The sequence below is a fragment of the Rhinatrema bivittatum genome, chromosome 13 (genome assembly GCF_901001135.1).
Source record: "Rhinatrema bivittatum chromosome 13, aRhiBiv1.1, whole genome shotgun sequence".
Taxonomy (NCBI): domain Eukaryota; kingdom Metazoa; phylum Chordata; class Amphibia; order Gymnophiona; family Rhinatrematidae; genus Rhinatrema; species Rhinatrema bivittatum.
The window spans coordinates 68529901-68547455 of record NC_042627.1 but is presented as its reverse complement, the minus strand read 5'-3'; the positions used below and the strand labels follow the sequence as shown (position 1 = coordinate 68547455).

At 48.6% G+C, this 17555-nt stretch overlaps 1 protein-coding gene and 1 long non-coding RNA gene across 8 annotated transcripts in view; one reads left to right on the top strand and one right to left on the bottom strand.

Annotated features, from left to right (window-relative positions):
* The window catches only part of LOC115075193, a 40108-nt gene extending 30070 nt beyond the window's left edge, over positions 1–10038 (bottom strand). Inside the window, exon 1 of the long non-coding RNA XR_003852460.1 lies at positions 9321–10038. This is a non-coding gene — a long non-coding RNA (uncharacterized LOC115075193). The remainder of the gene's footprint in view (positions 1–9320) is intronic.
* On the top strand, positions 9419–16911 carry AEN (apoptosis enhancing nuclease). 7 transcript variants are annotated; one of them, XM_029575433.1, is made up of 4 exons: positions 9419–9491; positions 11113–11894; positions 14237–14437; positions 16206–16911. In XM_029575433.1, the coding sequence occupies exons 2-4, from the start codon at positions 11145–11147 to the stop codon at positions 16410–16412; spliced, it is 1158 nt and encodes a 385-aa protein (XP_029431293.1). In that variant the 5' UTR covers positions 9419–9491; positions 11113–11144; the 3' UTR covers positions 16413–16911. The 7 variants fall into 7 exon arrangements, with proteins under 7 accessions (XP_029431293.1, XP_029431295.1, XP_029431289.1 ...); XM_029575435.1 differs by having other exon boundaries at positions 9490–9568; XM_029575429.1 differs by lacking the exon at positions 9419–9491 and adding an exon at positions 9595–9675.
* The last annotated feature ends 644 nt before the right edge of the window (positions 16912–17555 follow it).

Sequence of the window (17555 nt, the reverse complement as noted above, 5' to 3'; positions counted from 1 at the left end):
AAAAAAAAAAAAATCTGGGAATTCATAATACTCTGCTGCACATTGTGCAAAGCTTTATTTATAAGCAGTGGTCATAGGGTATTCAAAACAAAGTGGCACGGTCTGTGTCTTCAGGAGAGTATAAACCTTGCAAATGCATACAGAATGCCCTTTGTGCTATGGTTTTATTATTACTACTTATTTCTATACAGTAAGTGGAACTTGCAGTACAGTCAAGACTCACAGACAATAAGCAGCACCAGGAAATGCATTTACTATAGCAAACAGATAAAATCGTCCTGAAGAGATAAATGTGTTAAGTGAATGCTGTCCTATAAACAAGGTCACCACTAGGTGGTGCTGGCGTGCATGACCCTGCAATTAGAGACGAGGGTTACTGGGATAAATGTGCAGAGCCACCTTGCCTGTTTGAAGTGCTGGTGACAGCACAGTGCAAACTTCCCCTTGTACCAAGCCGCCTTCAGTCCCTTCTTTGAGCGAACGGCCGGTGCCCAGGACTTTTCCCAAGAAGTTTCTTTAGTAGGGGGGGTACGAGGGGAGACGAGTGAAGTTTTTGCAAGGAAGCAGCTCTGTTTGTCTCTTAAGGGACCCAGAATGCCTTTTCTGCCAAGGGCCCCCAACGGCCCCCACTTCTATTCACAACCTTCTGCCTATCGTGGGAGGAAGGGCAAGAGGCTGAGAACTAAGGAAGCCAGGGGGTTCAAATCCCGCGTCTTCCCCACCGACGGCTCCTGGTGACCTCGGACCTCCCATCGCCTCAGGTGCCCGCTTAGATGATTGCAAACTCTTTGGGCAAGGGAATTATTGCACCTGAACACCCATCACCGCCGTGATGCCCTACGATCTTCAGGCTACAGCGGCAGCAGAGAACACCAACGCTCACAGGCCTTGCCCCCTCTTCCCCGAGGGGCTTCCTTCCCCTGAGTAAATGCGATCTGGCAGTGGGACTGAGGCAGGGTGCTGGCTCACGGGCCCCAGGCTGATCTCCTCTGCTTTCCTGCCGCGGTCCCTGCAGTAAGGGTGACGACTCCTCCCCTAGCCCTGGCGCTGACCAGTTTACCAAACTATCTCCTACCATTCAATTGATCTGGGGGAGGATGGAGGACGGGGGACGGAGGGAATCTGCCTTTCAGTGGTGGGTCCTGACCCACAGAAACATGAAAATGAACAGCGGATGAAAAGAATTAGGCTCGCTTATCCCAGCCGGCTTCCTTACCCACCGCTAACACGCAGATCTTGACCGAGCCATCGCCGAGAATCATCTTTGCCTCTTTCATTTTTAATTTTAATTCAAATCCGGTTTCGCTGCCCTCCCCCAGGGTCCACCTGGAGTTACGTCACACGTCCGTCATCACCGGTTTTATGACGCAAGTGCCTCCTTAATTCCATCCTGATCCTACCCTTCTACAGCCTGATGTCATGACCCCCCCCCCCCCCCCTTGCTCAGTCTAGAACCTTCTTCCAGTTAAAAAAAAAAAGCAAAAAAAAAAAAAGCTTTTCTCTTGTGCATTATTTCTACATGCGGTGCCCTGCAGATGAAAGCGACGGACGGGAAAATCTTACACAGGACTCGATTTCAGAAAGGAAAAAAAAAAAATGCCTCTTCTGGGATCTGTCTCACGGTCAGGAGAGTCTTTGAAAGAAAAATCACACATAGCCCTATAGCCAATTTCCCACCTCTCCGACATGGGGAGAGCTGCTAATTAAACTCTCCCCGGCCTCACAGCGTGCCAGGGGCCCCGCCGAGCCCTGCACACCAGGACCAGGGAGACGGCAGAGCGCGCGGCGCTGCCTTTCTGCCATGAAAAGCGAGCACCGACCGCTTCCTTCCCCCCAGCCCCGCATTCTTCCCCCCAACCCCGCATCCACACACGCTCCCATCTTTCGAGCCGCTTCGTCACATTCCCCCCCTCACGTCTGCAAACATCCTACGTTTCAGCCTGTGGAAGGACTTAGCGGCAAGCACGCACGGTCTGTCAACACGGCTTGTAAGAACGGCGCTGGCTGGATTCCTCAGAATCGACGTCTCTCCCTTCTTCAAATCGTGGTCTCTCATTTCGAGGTCTCCTTGCGCTTTCTTACGTTTTCTCACTTTCCTGGAAAACAAAGGGTGTACGCGGCCCCCCCCCCCCCCCCATTCGGAAGATCCCCTTCAGGGTCATTCTTTGCATGCATTCGACCGGGGGGGGGGGGGTTCTCAACCCCAGTCCTGGGGACGCACCCAGATAGCCAGTCACGTTTTCAGGCTCGCCGCAGATCTGTACACAACCTCGGCAGTGCGTGCAAATCTATCTCGTGCACGTTCATTCTCAACATCCCCCTAATTTATTTAGGTTCATAATGGGGGGAAGGGAGGGAGGGGGCCTGACTAAGGGGAACTTTCAAATGTTTTATAATTTCGTTTCTGCGACTGTGATGAGAAGCTCGACACCTTTTCATTACGTATCCAGCCAAGCAGATAAAATGCGAGATCTAACTGCAAGGTGGTAGCCGAATGCAAGCTGGAAGAAGCCGGGACGTTACCGGTCTCTGTAACAGCTCTGTCTCTCTCTCTCTCTCTCTCTCTGCAACACATGCAAGCCTTCGCTTCTGAATAAGATCTGCTTCTCCTCGCTCGCCCTGCGCAGAGACACAACACCTCTAACAGCCTCCTGGAGAAGGGCCCAGAACACAATTCCTGATGTTGTTAGCCGGCAAATTTTTTAAGCTGCAGGATTCCCCATAGTTCCTTTTCACAAGCGAGTCACAAATGACATCACAGGCACCGATGCTAATGAGATACTCTCATTTATAAGGTAATTGGGTTCGGTGGTCCGCCAGCTAACCCTGCGAACCGCCGCCCTTACATCCAGCCCTTGAGTCGGCCGCCAAGGGCCAGAAGGCACCATTGCCTCTTCGCACGGTGGGACGCCGTGAGGAGCACTGGGCCTTCACACGGCAGGACACCGCCGATTCCAGCCTGCCGCGCGCGCACGCTGCCACATTTAAAGGGACCACGGCAGGAAAGTCCATGCAGCTTCTACAGATGACGTCACGGAGGCTTCCCAGCCGCAATTTGCCTCAGCAACAGGTCCCACTACATTGTGCAGAGGGTGCTGCTACAGCATCTCGTCTTGTCTTGTCTTGAGCTCCCGCGTTGTCTTCACTTCAGCCCTGTCTTCAATGTTCCTTGCCTTCTGCGCTTCCCCTTGCCTGACCTCCCCGCCTTTCCGACTCGTCTTTTCTTCGGACGGATACCCGGCTCGACCTCGGCCTGATCTTAGACTGCACTTGACCGCTGCCTGCCACCGACCTCTGCCTGCTTCTCAACACGCCTGATCGCCACCCGCCTACGACCCTGCTCTCCAAGGACCTCTTCTCCCGCTCACGGCAGAGACCCCCACCCGGCCTGCCGTCCCCGGCACCCAAGGGCTCAACGCGCAGGAAGCGAGGGCTCCAGCTGGGTCTCAGCTTCGCCAGGGTCCGCCTGCTGACGGTGGGACCCTGCAGGGCTCCTCCACACAGGTAGCACCAATCCGGTCCACGAACAGAACAGTAATTTTGGACACTGTAAAAAAATTTGCTACTCCAAATGGTTAAAAAACAGGCAAAGGAACTGCTTAATGGATTTTTTTTTTTTTTTTTTTAAATTGCTTAGCATAATTTATTTACATTTCTAAAACTGCCGTTCACCGATAACACAGTAACCTAATAAATGACGGCAGATAAAATCCAAAAAGGCCCAGCCGACTGTATGCACGTCCACCCAAAGCGGACCCATTTGCCACATGGAGCTCAGCCCTGCTGTGTGGCCTTTAGCGCTGCAACTGCCGCTCTGTGCAGGTTGCCTGATGCAGCCTCGCCACTGCCGTCCTGGGCTGCAGCTGTCGCTGGCTGGCTGAAGGCTGCCCTGGGCCTTCCCTTAGCAATCTCTTGTTTATCTCGTGCTATTTTTTTTTTAAGCCGGTTACTGGGAGCACATTCCAGGCATCCCCTACCCTCTCCATGAGAAAATAAGATTAAGAGCTTTTAATTAATTGTAATTATTTTATAGGCATTAGATTTTTTTTTAACCATAATGAATGCACCTATTTTCATCTTTTATGGTGCATTTTCAATGTATTTTATCAGGCACACCTTTGCATGCGTTTCACTAACTGCTGCTATAGTGAGCTGGGTCGGCAATGGCTTCCTAAAAGTGCACCGGCAGGTATCATTTTTATGATCATTTCTGCAGGCGTGTTTCAGCTGAATTCATATTACAGCATGGAAGGTTGTTTTGGAGAGTTGAAATACATATTAAGGTCCTTCAGCCCATTCTCATAGGGACTTTCTGTATAAATTCTACACCATTGTGGTTGCCTTTCTCTGAACCATTTCTAGCCTACACCTTAGAAAAATCCCTCACTTTGAGTGGCCTCTAGCGTACTCTAGGCAACTTTAAAAAAAATAAGACAGCAAATTGTACAAGTAATTTCGGTTTCTTGGAAATGTGGTGCAGCACGCAGTGCATAAAGTTACACTATTATGATGTCACAACAGAACTGTTGCATAACTGATGACATCACAATTTGGTTTTGTGCACTGGGGCGCATGGCGCCCTCCCTGGTGCAAATTTGCTCCTTTTTTTTTTTTTTTTTTGGAGAAGGCGTTTCAAACGCACTTTTACCAGCATTTCAGGGGCTGGCGATAGTGAAACGGCAATACACTCCTTTCCACAGCAGGACACTGCAAGGAGGCTCCAGTGAAACACAGGACTCAGTTTTTGCCATGGGTGCCATTTCCAAAATTACAGTCTTCTACGGGAAGGGCTAACAGCGTTTATTTGCAGTAACATTCGTAAAAAAAAACAAAAACAAAAAACAACAAAACAGTACTACATCTGCTGTAGTGCTCCTTTAATCAAGCTCAGCACTGATCAGAATTCAAAGCACTGAAATAATTGTTAGTGCTTAAGCTGCATTTCCATAGTCCAACAGTGACATCCAGCAGTGACTCAGGCTAAACACAGGTAGGTGTACACAGTGCCTTCGCTGCACAGACCTGCGCTTAACGCCTTGGTGGAACATAAACTGAGCCGGAGTTTGTTTTGTGTGTGCACATATAGCATGAGAAAAGTGGCACAGCCAGACTGCCGAGATTTTCCATGTGAGGAAAATAAAATCGCATGGGCCTGACCGCTAAGATAATGGGAGCGGTGCAGCAATGAGGAAGGGGGACCCCCAAGGTTACTGGTGCTCTGGGCTGGGGTAAATATAACCAGGCTGCAGGGGGGTGGGGGTGGTCAGCCCCCCCATCGTTCAGGGGCACAGCTCCTCCTCCCACCCTGCCCCTCATTTCGGGATGCCAACCTTTCTGCTGACCACGACTGGAGAATGGAGGATGGGGAATTCATGCTGCTCTGCATGTTGGTGTGGGCTTGGCCATCAGAAAGCCATCAGTAAACTAAATTATGACAATAAAAACACAAAATCTAAATTATAATACTAATACAAAGAATATGTCACAACAGCTGACGAATAGAGCGTCCAATAAGCAAAACATCCAAAAGTTTTAAAATATCATCTAATACCTATAAAATAGTTTAAAACAGCAGACACATGAAATACCATCCAATAATTAAAAAGAATAAAGGATTTTTTTAAATTCTCCTGCTTTCCATACCTGGGAACCTTGGATTCCAGTCCCCCTGAGACTGTTGTGACCTGCACAAACTTTCTCCTCTCGCTTTCACATACAGCTACTCTCTAACACACATCCTCATTCTTATACACACTCTCCTATATGCTCACTCACACATGGTCCCTGGCACTCAGACATGCTGATTCACTGATTTGTTCACACACACACACACACGTGCTCTCATACGCAAACATACATGCTCACCGACTGTCACATACGCTCTCTTTCTCACACTCAGATTCTGACACATACTCTCACCCTCACACACACACACTCTAACTTGTTTACTGACACTCACATGCCGTCATGCTCACATACATGCTCACTCACTCATGCTCACTCACAGCACTCACTGACACACACACTCACCGACTCACACACGTGCTCTCACACGCAAACATACATGCTCACCGACTGTCACATACGCTCTCTCTTTCTCACACTCAGATTCTGACACATACTCTCACCCTCACACACACACACTCTAACTTGTTTACTGACACTCACGTGCAGTCATGCTCACATACATGCTCACTGACACACACACACGCTCACCGACTCATACACGTGCTCTCACACTCAAACATACTTGCTCACCGACTGTCACATACGCTCTCTTTCTCACACTCAGATTCTGACACATACACTCACCCTCACACACACACACTCTAACTTGTTTACTGACACTCACATGCAGTCATGCTCACTCACTCATGCTCACTCACAGCGCTCACTGACACACACACACACACACACACACTTTCACTCTCAGTCAAACATACATTCACTGTCTCAGGCGCTTTCTCTCTCACTCTTCTCCCCTTACTTACTTACATTAGTGGTCAGGGGGACCCAGGCAGGGCCCTAAGCATAGGGTCCAGATGGGCTGCCCTTGGTTTGGGAAGGGGCAGGTTGGAAGGCCCCGGTGCTAGGTTTACTTTTTAGTTTTCAGTTACTTCATGCCACGGCCCGGCGGCTGAGAGCAGGGTTGGAGTTAAGCCGGCGCGGAGGGGCCTGCTTGCTGCCTCCAACCAGCTGCCGGCAGAGGCGCGTGAGGGGAGGAGCCAGGAGTGCGGCGATGGTGGGGAAACAGGTGCCAGAGCAGAGCAGCGGTAACAGGCGCAGGAAGCCACCGCCACTGTTACTGCTGCCATCGCTGCCGGGCCGGTAAAAAAAACCCAAACAAACAAACTGAACACAGAGTGAGTGCAGAGCCTCCGGGGACTCTCCCGCCCTGTGATAAAAGATTCTGTGGGACCTGCTGTTGGTCGTAGCGGCTCCACAGGGCCGCAACAACCAACACAAACCCCGTGATCCTCCCGCCTGGCTCACCAGAGCAGGCCCGAAGCCCCGAAAGGCCAATCCGCCCCTGTACGGCCGCTCTTTCCTTCTTCATGCCCGCAGGGAGCGGGGACCCTGCGGGCTTGTCAGCAGAGCTGCGCGTTGATGGGCCTAAAGCCAAGGTGAGGCAATCGCGCATGGAGAGTTTTGAAGGGCCCTTTTTTTGCCGCCCGAGGCCACCGCCTCACCCTGCCTCGTGGTAGAACCGTCCCTGGTCGCACAGCACTTCGAAGCCCGCAGAGCCAAAGGAAGAGTAACAGGCAGTGGCTCTGAGAACAGGCCCGGCTGCCCGAGCTTCAGCACGTGTCTCCTCTCGCACACTTTATAGGCGCCTGATTGGATCACCACTGCCAAGCTTGCTCTGATTGGCCAGCACTTGAGCAAACCTTTCTGGACCGGACACTGTACGACAGCGGGCTGGAAAACCGGGCTGCCCAGGCCAAAACCAGGCAGTTGGTCACCCTACCTGCATTCTCTTCCTTCCTAAAGAGGAAGCTTGCAGGGGGGAGAGGAGCTGCAAGGGACCAGGTGTGCCCCCTCTAACTCTGTCCCCATCCCCCACACTGCCTACCTGCAGAGATGGTGATAGAGAAGACAAGATGTAATCTCCAAGAAACATATTCGAAGAGACAGAGGGAGGAGGAGGGAAAGATGGAGAGCCAAGGAGAAGGCAGAACAGCACAAAAAGTTAATCAACTCAGGTAGCAAAGGTAGAAAAAAACCCTCTGTATTTTCAATTTAGCCATTGGAAGGTGACTTTTAAAGTACAACAAATACACGTTTACACTGAAAGAGAACATGATATAGACAACTTGGACCATCCGGCCTGCTCAGCCACACTTCCTGCTTAGTTTTACAATCCCCTCCCTTTCCCTCAGAGATCCTGTCCTAATCTCAACCCCCTCCACTGGCAGGCTATGTCCACCACCCTATCTTATCCCATGAAGCCTCCGCCTTCTGCCTCATGTGCATGGAACAGGCTGCTGGAACCAGTGCCCCATGCTCCCTCTCTGGCTCATATTCAAATCCAGGCTAAAACACTTCTGCACAATAAATGCACTTCTCAGAGATTCCCGTTTGTCTTGATGAGACTGCAAGCTCCATAGAGCAGGGACTGTCTTTTATATCAATCTGTACAGCACTGCATATGTCTAGCAGCGCTTTAAATTAAAACGTAATAGTAATGAGCCCTCATCCTAAAGCTTCCTCTCTGTTGGAAGAGGCCCACCTCCTATGCATTTATCCTTATTGAAATGTCTCCATCATATCTCCCCTTTCCTCTAGAGTCCGCTTCCATAAGCTTCATTATGTGATTTCAACCTTAGAGACTTCTACATTTACTAACCCATAATGTATGCATCGCGCTGCCTAGTAATCTTGCTACTAAATTTAAACAAAAGCAAAACACCCCCCCCTACATTTCCCAGAATGATTTTCCTCTTAATACAAATCAAACATACGGCAGACAGCATATCTGCTGTTTCTCTGTTGCATTCAGGATGCAAAAACTCCGTTTTTTTTCTTATAATCAACTGGCCAATAACCATCTTTGGCCCAGAAAGCATTCACTGGCATAATTTTTGCCCCTAAAACTTCTTTCACAGCTCCTATCTCACCTCTTTACTCAGCTTTTTTTTTTCTGTAACTATTTTTTTTGGACAAGTTCCTGGAGATAAAGTCCATAAACTGTTATTAACCAGATAGACTTGAGGAAACATAGAAATGACGGCAGAAGACCAAACGGCCCATCCAGTCTGCCCAGCAAGCTACGCACTTTATCCATTTTTATTTCCCTTTTTCTCTCTCCCACCTGTTACTATTGGCTTCCAGTACCCTCCAGCCCTAATTCCCCTCCACCCCACCACCAATTTAGAGAGCAGCGCCGTATCTGCATCCTGGGCATAAAGAACGGGCATCCTGCCAGCTACCTGTGACCTGGATTGGCCACTGTTGGAGACAGGATGCTGGGTCTGATGGACCTTTTGGTCTAGCCCAGCATGGCAAGTCTTATTTTCTTATAGTGTAAATACCTTGCAAGCCCTCCTTCCAGATTGCCCTACAGTGCCTCCTGCTTACCTCACAAGCCCTGCAGTTCTGTAGCTTTAATATTATATTTTATCTACCCTGTCTTTCCTGATTAGATTATAGCCTGGTATAACTAAATATTACCAGTCATGGTTCCATGTGTACTACATCTCTGTGACCACCACTATATTCAAGTCAGCCTCTACATCTGGGACCTTATTTCCCACACAGTAAGAGCATTCATGTAGATAGCTTTCTCCCATTTCTTTACTCCTGTTTACTGTTTTCCTTACCTGTGGGCTCTGAGCAGCCAGCCCTGATGATCCTCGGGTTATCACAATATGTCATTATGACATTTTCTGTAGGGAGGGGCACTCACTGTATGTGTCTCCCTGATGTCAGCAATGGAGATTTGGGCTATCACTGATGCTGCAGATGGTAGCAGAAACAGCAGCTTGTAAGAGGTATGGAGGAGGAGGGGAGGGCAGTACAGGCAGAGTGAGTGGAAGGATAGCTGATGAAATACTGAGAGACCGGGAAGGTAAAGGAGATGGAGATGTGGAGAAATGCAGAGAGAAGACAGCAGGATGGGAGATGATGAACAGGCCCAAAGAGCAGGGGCTGGATTTAGGATTTGGGTGCCCATAGGTAGGATGGGTGGGTGGGAGACCTTGGAGATCAGATAGTAGGTGAAATCCCTCTACCTCCAGTTCCCTCAAGTCCCATAATAGTGCCCCTATGAAGCAGACCTGGGGGGGGGGGGGGGAGCCTCATCCTTGGTACAGTTGCACTCCCCTTTGGCCTGGCTATTTGGTGCCCTAGGCAATTGCCTATGCTGCTTATGCCTAAATCCAGGCCTCCCAAAGAGGGGCAACCTCTCTCTGAGGCAGAACTAAAGAAAACGAGGAACAGAGGAAACTCTAGTCCGGGCAAGGGGGCAATCTCTAATAAAGTGTGAAATTCCTTGTTTTCAGCCTGAATCTTATACCTGACAGATTCTAGATTGGAGCAGAGGCAGAGAGAAGGCTAGCGTTGTCTCCCCCCCCCCCCCCCCCCCCCCATCCCATCATCCAAACGGGCTGATCCGGTCCTACTTCCGCTTTTTTTTTCCTAAGGCTTTAATGAGAGCTACAAAAGCAGGCGAGCATCAGCAGGTGCGGATCAAGCTATTCGCTTGAGCTGCTGCGCTGTGCGCGCACCCCCGGGCCCGAGCTGGGAGGGAAAGGGATTGGCAGAGAGACGAGGACCGGGGGAACGGGACCGGTAGGGCGTTCCGGGCCTGATCTGAGTACGAGGAGGGAACTTTCACTTTCACGCCCAGCGGAATCAGAGCTGCCCACAGCCCTGGCGAGAGGAAGGGACAGGGGGCGGGGCCGAGGGCGTGGTCGGGGAAGGTTGGGGGCGGCACTGTGCAGTCTCCTTCTTCCGGCTCCGGGCCATAACTCCGCCCCCCCCCCTGACTCATCCAGTGGCTCGGCTGCCTGCCCCGAACCCGGCTGTCAATCAAGGAGCGCGGTCGGACCAATGAGAGAAGGGCAAGGGCGGGCGCTTCGATTCGCGGCGGCTAATCGGGAGCTGCGTGGCAGGGAACAAGCCGGGGCATGTCTCAGGTACACGTGGAGCTGGGAGCCGGGCAGCAGATGAGAGATTCGCCGGGTGAGAGAGCGGGGGATCGGACCGGGAGGGGGGGGGAAGAACCTCCCCCTGTCCCCCGGGTCAGGGTCGGGAGACCGGAGGGACAGCAAAGAAAGTCCTCTTTTTCCGTTGCTAGGTTAGGTTACGTTCTCTGGCCTAGTGGGACGGGGTACGTTTCCTTCCCGTCTCCGGATGCAGGGCCCTGCTTTCCCCAGAGAAGTGATGCCTTCTGATTCAGCCTTCTTTGGGGCCCACTCGGGGGGGGGGGGATCCTACCATTTCAGGGTATATTTTATAAATATAGCAGTTGGCTCGAAGAGTTGGGTGTGGGACGGCTGTAACCATGGAGTGTGTCAGATTATACAGCACGAGCCTTTTCTGGACAAAGATGTTTAAGTCCACAGCCTTTGGATTTAATGGTGACACTTTTTTTTGTATTTCCATCCCTAGGTCTTGAGGATGCACTTTGGTGGATCAGATCCATGGAAAGAATGCCATCTGAAGTTAATGTCCCCTTCCCGATGGGAGCCGCCTGCCCCGGCACGTTATTTCACGCGTCTCTCAGTTCTCCCCAGTACCTAAGGTCTCCTCACACCGATTCGTGCCCTGTCTTCCAAAATTATGGTTCTGCGCCGAAACGCAGGAAGAAGAAGAGCCGAAAACACCAGCGTTTCCTGCAGCACGGCGGGGTTCTTCAACAGAGGGGGCTATCCACCCCCAGGGCCGAAGTGGGAAACCATCCAGCACGGTTTGGGTTGGCCGAGGCCTCCAGGTCTTCTGCTTTGTTAGACAACAGCCACCAGCTCTATCAAGTAGAGAGCCAGTATTGTATCAGATCAGCCAGTAGTAGTATGGAGAAGCATTGTGCAAAGTTAAACATGCTGAAAGAGGTTCTGGCTTGCTCTTTGCCAGCTGCCCAGTCTTTATCTTCTCAAGATGAGGACAGTGGATTATCTATGGCCAGTAGTTCTGCCACTAGTAGGCCGTCTTCCCCAAGCCCTTGGCAGAAACCTGGAAAGTGTGTCGCCATGGACTGTGAGATGGTGGGCACTGGCCCTGGTGGCAAGATCAGTGAACTGGCCCGATGCAGCGTGGTGAGCTACAATGGTGATGTCATATACGACAAATATATTAAACCAGTGATGCCCATCGTGGACTACAGAACTCGCTGGAGCGGGATCACAAAGCAGCACATGAAAGATGCAGTCCCGTTTCATATTGCACAGAAAGAGGTAAAACCTACTGGATTGGGAGGGGAAAGTAAATCACAAGCTTCGGGAAAGGAAATAGAAATATATTTGCAAAAAACGGGACAATCCTCTGAAAGACAGAGCAGCCTGTGTCCGTCAAGTTAGGTTAGAATGCATGCATAGCCTTGAGGAAATAACAGTTAGGTCAAATCTAGGCAATGTGTGTTTCGCCTGTGTGTCATAGACCTTGTTTGAAGCTTTGGTAAATGGCTTAATGACTGAGTTATTGCACCCCCTACAACTCCCACCCCCCCCCCCCCCCCCCTTATCGCCACACTTGCCATGTCTCATTAGGTTTGAATAAAAGATAAGTCCTGGCAGTTTCAAATCTGCTTTGGCAATTGTAATTTTGAGCAAGACAATTCCCAAATCACAGCCATTAGCATCGTGCTATGTGCTCTGTTTTCAAGTCTGAGAAGCCTGTTCTTCCACACATCCCTTGATAACGAAGTGGCAGGTTATCCCCATCATCGACCTAGCTTGCTGCAGGTCCTGCTTTAGCACTGAACACGATGAGTCGTTTGGACCCTGGGTATGTTTAGGAGCTCACAAACTTTGAATGCCAGAAATATTTTAGGATGTATGACACTTAGCAAGTCAGATATACTGCTGGCGCTCCCAATGTAAGACCTTGGAAATAGCTAAATGGCCATATCGATATTGGTAGGGGATACCAAAAGTTGGATTGGCTAAGAATCGTGCAGGGTGAAAAGGATTCATAAGAGCATAGTTTTAGACAAGACCTGAGGGAAAGCTGTCACTGATACTCCCTTCTCTTGCGATTTAAGGTCCTGAAGCGCCAGTTGGAAAATGGACATCTGGCGGAATACTTTTAATATTTGCACTGCTGTGTGGGGAATGTGAACAGCTGGTCTGTATTCCCAGAGGGCTTTCTAGATTCTAGAAGCTGGGTAACCAGTTTTGTGATCAGGCTCCAGTTTTTACCAAATTGGTAAAATTAAAAATGCCAGGTGTAATAATATTCTGCCCCTAATCTTTTAATATTGTCTGTTTCTCTTCACACTATTTTCCTTAGATTGGAAGGATTCCCAGCTCCCCGGAGCGGAGTCAGAATGTGGCATTAATACAGCACCATCAGTTGCCCACTTACATAGCCCTCTAAGCTCTGCAAGAGTAGATAGAAACCCCTGAGGGAGCCAGTCAAATGAGCAACTTGAGGAATGAGCTGGGGCTTGACAGCTAAGCTTCAGTGCAAAAGGGCAATTCAGTATTCTGGGTGCAGAATTCTGAGGTGGCAGTACAAGATGGGGGTGAGAGATCTTGGGGTGATCATGACCTCAGAGTAGCAAAACAGTGCGACAGGGTGGTAGGCAGTGCCAAAGAAAATGCTTGGGTGCATAGCAATAGCCGTAACCAGTAGGGAAAAGGAGGGGAGAATGCTTGTGTGCAGGTTGGCAAGCCTTGTGTCCAGTTCTGGAGGATGTACTTCTGAAGAGATGGAGAATAGAGGTAGCCCAGAGAAGGGCTCCCTTGGCCAGCGTTATACCCTAAAAGACTCATGAACTGAAACTCAAGGGTGTAAATAATGTATCCTCTAGCTAGAGGCAGTAAGGGTCACACTGAGTAAACTGGGGAGCAGGAATGTTACCTGGGTAATTGTACTCAGGTATTCAGCAGAACATACCCGGGTAAGTGTTCCACTGCATGTACCCGGGTAGTGTCATCTGGGTAACTTTAGAACAGTGTTTTCGCCAACCAGACCTAATTGGCTAGCTGAATATCGACGCTGGTTGGATATATTTTAGCCCTGCCCCTCTGACCGACCTCTGCCCTCTCTCTTTTTATCCAGTTAAATTCTACCAGTCAAAATGTATCCACTCGACAGGGTGGGAAATTAAAAAACTTGGGGGTTTGTTCTGGGTAGCGTGAAAAGTTATTCAGACAGACCTTTTGAATATCAACCTCTGAGGTACTTTGGAGGTATAAACTACCCAAGAAGCAATCTTTTTTTTGCAGCGGGAAGAATGCTGTAGAACAAGAGATCCGATTATGGGTCTGCAGGGATAACTTTAGAAAAATATATCCCCCTGGAAACTGTGGAGGGTTTTTCTAGGGGAAGTGGTCGAGGTGAAAACAGAATTCAAGAGAACCTGGGATCAGCACAGGAATTCCCTGTCCCAAAGAAACGAAAGAGAGATCCAGAGATCCATAGGCGTATCTGGCATTGCACCAGGAAGTAAATTGGGCCTTAAGGTCCTCGCCTGCCATTATGTTCTGTGTTTTCTAAGTAACGAGGCCTTCGGCTTTGCTAATTGTGAAGGTTCAGTTTTGCTTGTTGACAGACGCTAACGTGTGCATTTCAGATCCTGAAGATCCTGAAGGGCAAGCTGGTGGTAGGGCACGCGCTCCATCATGACTTCCACGTCCTCAAGTATTCCCATCCCAGAGCTCAGACGAGAGACACCAGCAAAATGCCTTTGCTGAATCAGAAGGCAGGACTTCCTTTGAAAACCACTGCTTCCCTTAAGACCCTGGCATGGAAGCTGCTTCACAAAAGAATACAGGTGAGGGGGCGGGCGATTGTTCTCAGCTTGGAAGGAAAAAAGTGTTCCTTAGTGTTTCTAATATAAAATAAATTATTCCTCATTCTGCTTGATAGTGTATACCAACGGGATGGTAAAGGGGGCTTGCTTGGGGTTGGAAGTGAATGAAGGCGGGAGAAACTGAACCAGCTCCATCTTTATGCTTGACTAAAGCAATAATTGTCAGCCCAACTAGACTAATTTTCCAGATCAGATTGACATCTATATATGGATGCCCCTCAATGGGATTTGCATTTAGCCATCTGAGCCATCTACTGTTCACTTTTAGCACTTTGTCCCTTTAAAAATATCACTAATGTATTTGATTTGTCTCGGTGTGCGCATTATCTCCCAAACCGTTCAACCTACAGCAAACAGATTTTTGGGGAGAGGTTGTTTCTATTGAGACAGTATTCAGACCCCATTGCTTTTTCTACATTTTGTTACGTTACAGCATTTTATAATACCCATAATATGCATTTTTTTCCATCCTCAATCTACACACAATACCCCATAACGATGTGTGCAAATTAATATAAAAAAAAACCCAAACCCTGAAATATATTTACATAAGTAATTCCGACCCTTTGCTATGACACTCACAGTTGAGCTCAGGTGCATCCTGTGTTCATTGGTCTTCATTGAGATGTTTCTCCAACTTGACTGGAGTCCATCTGCGGGCATAATTTGTAAAGTCACACACCTGTCTCCCTAAGGTCCCTCTGTTGACAGTGCAATTTGGAGCAAAATCAAAGCCATGAAGTCGAAGGAATTGTCTGTAGAACTCCGGGACAGGATTGTGTCGAGGCACAGATCTGGGGAAGGGTTCTTTTATTTTTAATTAATTTGCACACATTTCTTCACTTCTGATTTCCTTTTGTCATTACGGGGTATTGTGTGTAGATTGAGGAGGGAAAAATGCCTCTTATCCATTTTAGAATAAGGCTGTAAAGTAAGAAAACGTGGAAAAAGCAAAGGGGTCTGAATACTTTCACATGTTCAGGAGCGACCTTGCAGAAGGATTATCAGGAAAGGTTTGGGGGGTTTTTTTTTGCCGATTGATATCAATCTCTGCAACAGGGTGGCCAGCCAGGAAGGTGTGGAAAACACGAGGATGGATCTAGTGAAGGTCTGGCAGCTAAGCCTTAATGCTCAAAAAAACGCGCTTTAATTATTTTTTCATATACATTTCAATTTACAATGCCAAAAAAAAAAAAAGAACCCTGTAAAAATACAGCAGTGTGACTGCAGAGCTTCACTCTGCCCTCAACCCTTTCTGAAATGTAGCTCATGGCAGGGTCACTCCTCGGACACCAGGGCCCAGTTACAATATCCTGAGTTTTGGGGGTTTTTTCGTCTAGCTCTCTTTTAGATACAAAATGTATTAATTAGGAGTGTCTTTGCTTCTTCTAGTGAAGATTTAGCTAGCATGATCTATCTTTGTTATCTGCTTAGAGGTATCTCGTATTTGTTCTGTGGGTTGCTTTTTTTTTCCCCCTAATTTGCAAGTGATTATCCTAATACACCGCTTGTTTATACAAACACCTTACTGTTTCCACTGGAAGTGATTTTTGCTAATAAGAGCATTTTCTATTGTCCCCAAACTGTTCTTCGAATCCCTGTTATGTGCTGCTACTTTTATGTGCATGGCACAGAAAGTCATTTGTCAATGTCGGTTCACAAGCTGCCATGGAGTGCTTTGTTTACGGTGTTGTTTTTTAAGTGCTTTTTACTTTTTGTATTCATTTAGGGTGGAAAAGCCGGGCACTCGTCTGTGGAGGATGCTTTAACGGCCTTGGAGCTGTACAAACTGGTGGAGACGGAGTGGGAGCAGGACCTCGTGAGCAGCTTCCAGGCCGGCGCCTTGAGCAGCCTGTCAGCCGATAGCTGCTCGGACAGTGACCACTACATGGAGGACCAGTACTGGCCCGAAGACTTGACTGAAGACTGCAAATAAAGAAGGAGATTGTGAAGAGTTGGGTGGTGTTTCTATTCTTTTTTTTTTTTTGGTTTTTCCCTCTCACGCTGTGATATTTCTAACTTTGGGGAGCAAAGGCAGTAGCAACAATAAAAGAAAAAAAAAAAAAAGCCATAAAATGCTGCTAATCAGAAATATTGTTCTTTGGGCAACGGGTGCCACCTTAAAAGCCCCCGTGGGGGGATAATACTGCCCTCGCTCTTAGAAGCCGGACTGGCCCTGGACGGATCTGGCGTCTCTGCAGATGTCGATCCCTTCCATTCAACAAGAAAAGATTTCACCACCTCCAAATCCTCCAGCTTTGCTCTGGTTTTTGGAACGTGTGTGTCTTTTCTTCTAGGTTAAAGGAAAGGATTTTGGCGGTTTTGTATTGCTACACAGGAGGTTTTTTTTACCCCTTTTCGTATTTACAAGTTTTGAAGATGGGAAAAAAAAAGAGATTTAATTCCATGTTTCAAATGTGATCTTTCTTTTTTTTTATGGTCCAATAACTTTTGCGCATGTTCATGTTTACAAAAATAATAATATATTTTTAACTTTTATTGGGTGTCTTCTTACCATGCACTGAGCAGGGACTGGAAAGGTTGAGTCGCCTGAGAAAAAAATGAAACAAACTGCGCTGAGGCATTGAGGAGGTTCAGGGCATCCAGCTCAAGCAGTGGCTCTCGAGCTGGACCTCCGCACACGCCAAGCCAGACCCGGTTTCTGGATAGCCACACTAGAGAGGGAGGAATAGGTTTGCATGTGCTGCCTCCCATTGTATGCAAATCTGTCTCATGCATATTCATTGTGGATATCCTGAAAACCTGACTGGGCTAGGTGTGTCCTGGTTAGAGCAGCGAAGTATGAACCAGGGGCGCCAAGGTTCAAATGCCGCTGCTCCTGACCTTGGTGCAAGTCATTTCTCCCTCCGGTACAAACTTAGGGCGCTAGTTACGAAGCATAGCCACAAAATGGGAGAAAACCTTTTAGTAAATGAGCCCCTTAAGATTGTGAGTCCTCGGGGGACAGTACCTGCACGCACTGCCTAAAAAGCAGAATATAAATAAAATACAGAAACGGTTCACTGCACAGAGGCCCTGCGCGTGGTCCGCTTCCTCTGAGTACCCACTCCTTGCTGCT